At 56.0% G+C, this 1122-nt stretch overlaps 1 protein-coding gene across 1 annotated transcript in view; it reads left to right on the forward strand.

Moving 5' to 3' along the window:
• Positions 1-1122, forward strand: part of LOC127749754 (translation initiation factor IF-2-like) — a 20358-nt gene that overhangs the window by 17768 nt on the left and 1468 nt on the right. Inside the window, exons 5-6 of the mRNA XM_052269276.1 lie at positions 70-329; positions 786-980. Of these exons, the coding sequence (XP_052125236.1) occupies positions 70-329; positions 786-980 (455 nt within the window). The remainder of the gene's footprint in view (positions 1-69; positions 330-785; positions 981-1122) is intronic.

The following is a 1122-nucleotide window of genomic DNA, read 5'->3' on the forward strand; positions in this document are numbered from 1 at the left end:
AGGGAGGGAGGGAGGGACACGGACTTCTTCCGGTTGTCGCTCAATGGAGAAATGTTTTCGTGTCGCCAGGCCAGCGGTTGTCCGTGTCGGACCACGCGAGCTTCGAGTCGAGCATCCTGCCGGGGACGCCGCTGCCGGGCATCGCGGAGGAGACCAAGAACAAGAAGAATGCCGTGCTCGTGGCCGCCCAGGCTGCAGCCACGGTGGCGGCGCCCGCCACGGCCTCGGCCCTCGCCAAAGCCACCCTGGCCGAGCTCAAGCACTACCACTTCGGCTCGCTGGAGAAGGAGACGGCCGGGCTGCCCGTGGCCTCGGACCCCGACCTCGGCGTAAGTCGCGTCAAAAGGTCGCCAGGACGAAGAAAGGCCACACTTGTTTTCTGGCAGGGTTTATCTGAAATGGAAAGGGAAGGGGCTAACTTCTTGTTTTTCCCGCCACTAGAGTTAGCCAGTTCTCACTTCCTTCTCAAAGAAAAGACTGAGCACGGAAAGAAAATGTAGAAGAATAACGTCAAGTACGAAACGAAGTCAACACTGGAAAAACTAATGTTACCGAGGGAACGTTTCATCATGTGACCAAGCCAGGTTTCTTCTGATGCAATCTATCCCATGTAAAAGGATAGGGCCATCACAAACTAGTTGCATCACCAAACGTTTCCTTGGTTTGGTTTCGAAGAAACGTTCCCTCGGTAACATCAGTTTTTCCAGTGAAGACTGACCCAAACTGTTTTCTGAGCAAAGCGCATATCATGTGTCACGGTTTCCCGTTGGCGAACTGTTCCGCAGAAGTCGCAGTCGCAGGCTGACCACAACACGCTGCTGTTCCGGGACGGGCGCAGGCGCATCGACATGGTGGTCGTGTGGGAGGTGGACACGTCGGGGGTGCCCACCGAGGCCGAGGCGCTGCGGGGCGAGCGGCGGCAGCGCTTCCAGGCCGCGCTCGAGGCCGAGGGGCTGCAGCTCGAGTTCGAAGGGCCTCAGGTTGGGACCACTGCGTGGCCGACGCCGGCCAACTGCGTCGACTGAAAAATACCCTCGCGTTGAGTGTTTTTAATTTTCACAAAAACTATTCATAAAAAAAACAGGATAATTTTCTGTTGAATCTCTTAACTTTTTCCCGAAA

This window comes from Frankliniella occidentalis, unplaced genomic scaffold, assembly GCF_000697945.3.
Source record: "Frankliniella occidentalis isolate FOCC.00 unplaced genomic scaffold, Focc_3.1 Scaffold88, whole genome shotgun sequence".
In the NCBI taxonomy this organism is placed as follows: Eukaryota; Metazoa; Arthropoda; class Insecta; order Thysanoptera; family Thripidae; genus Frankliniella; species Frankliniella occidentalis.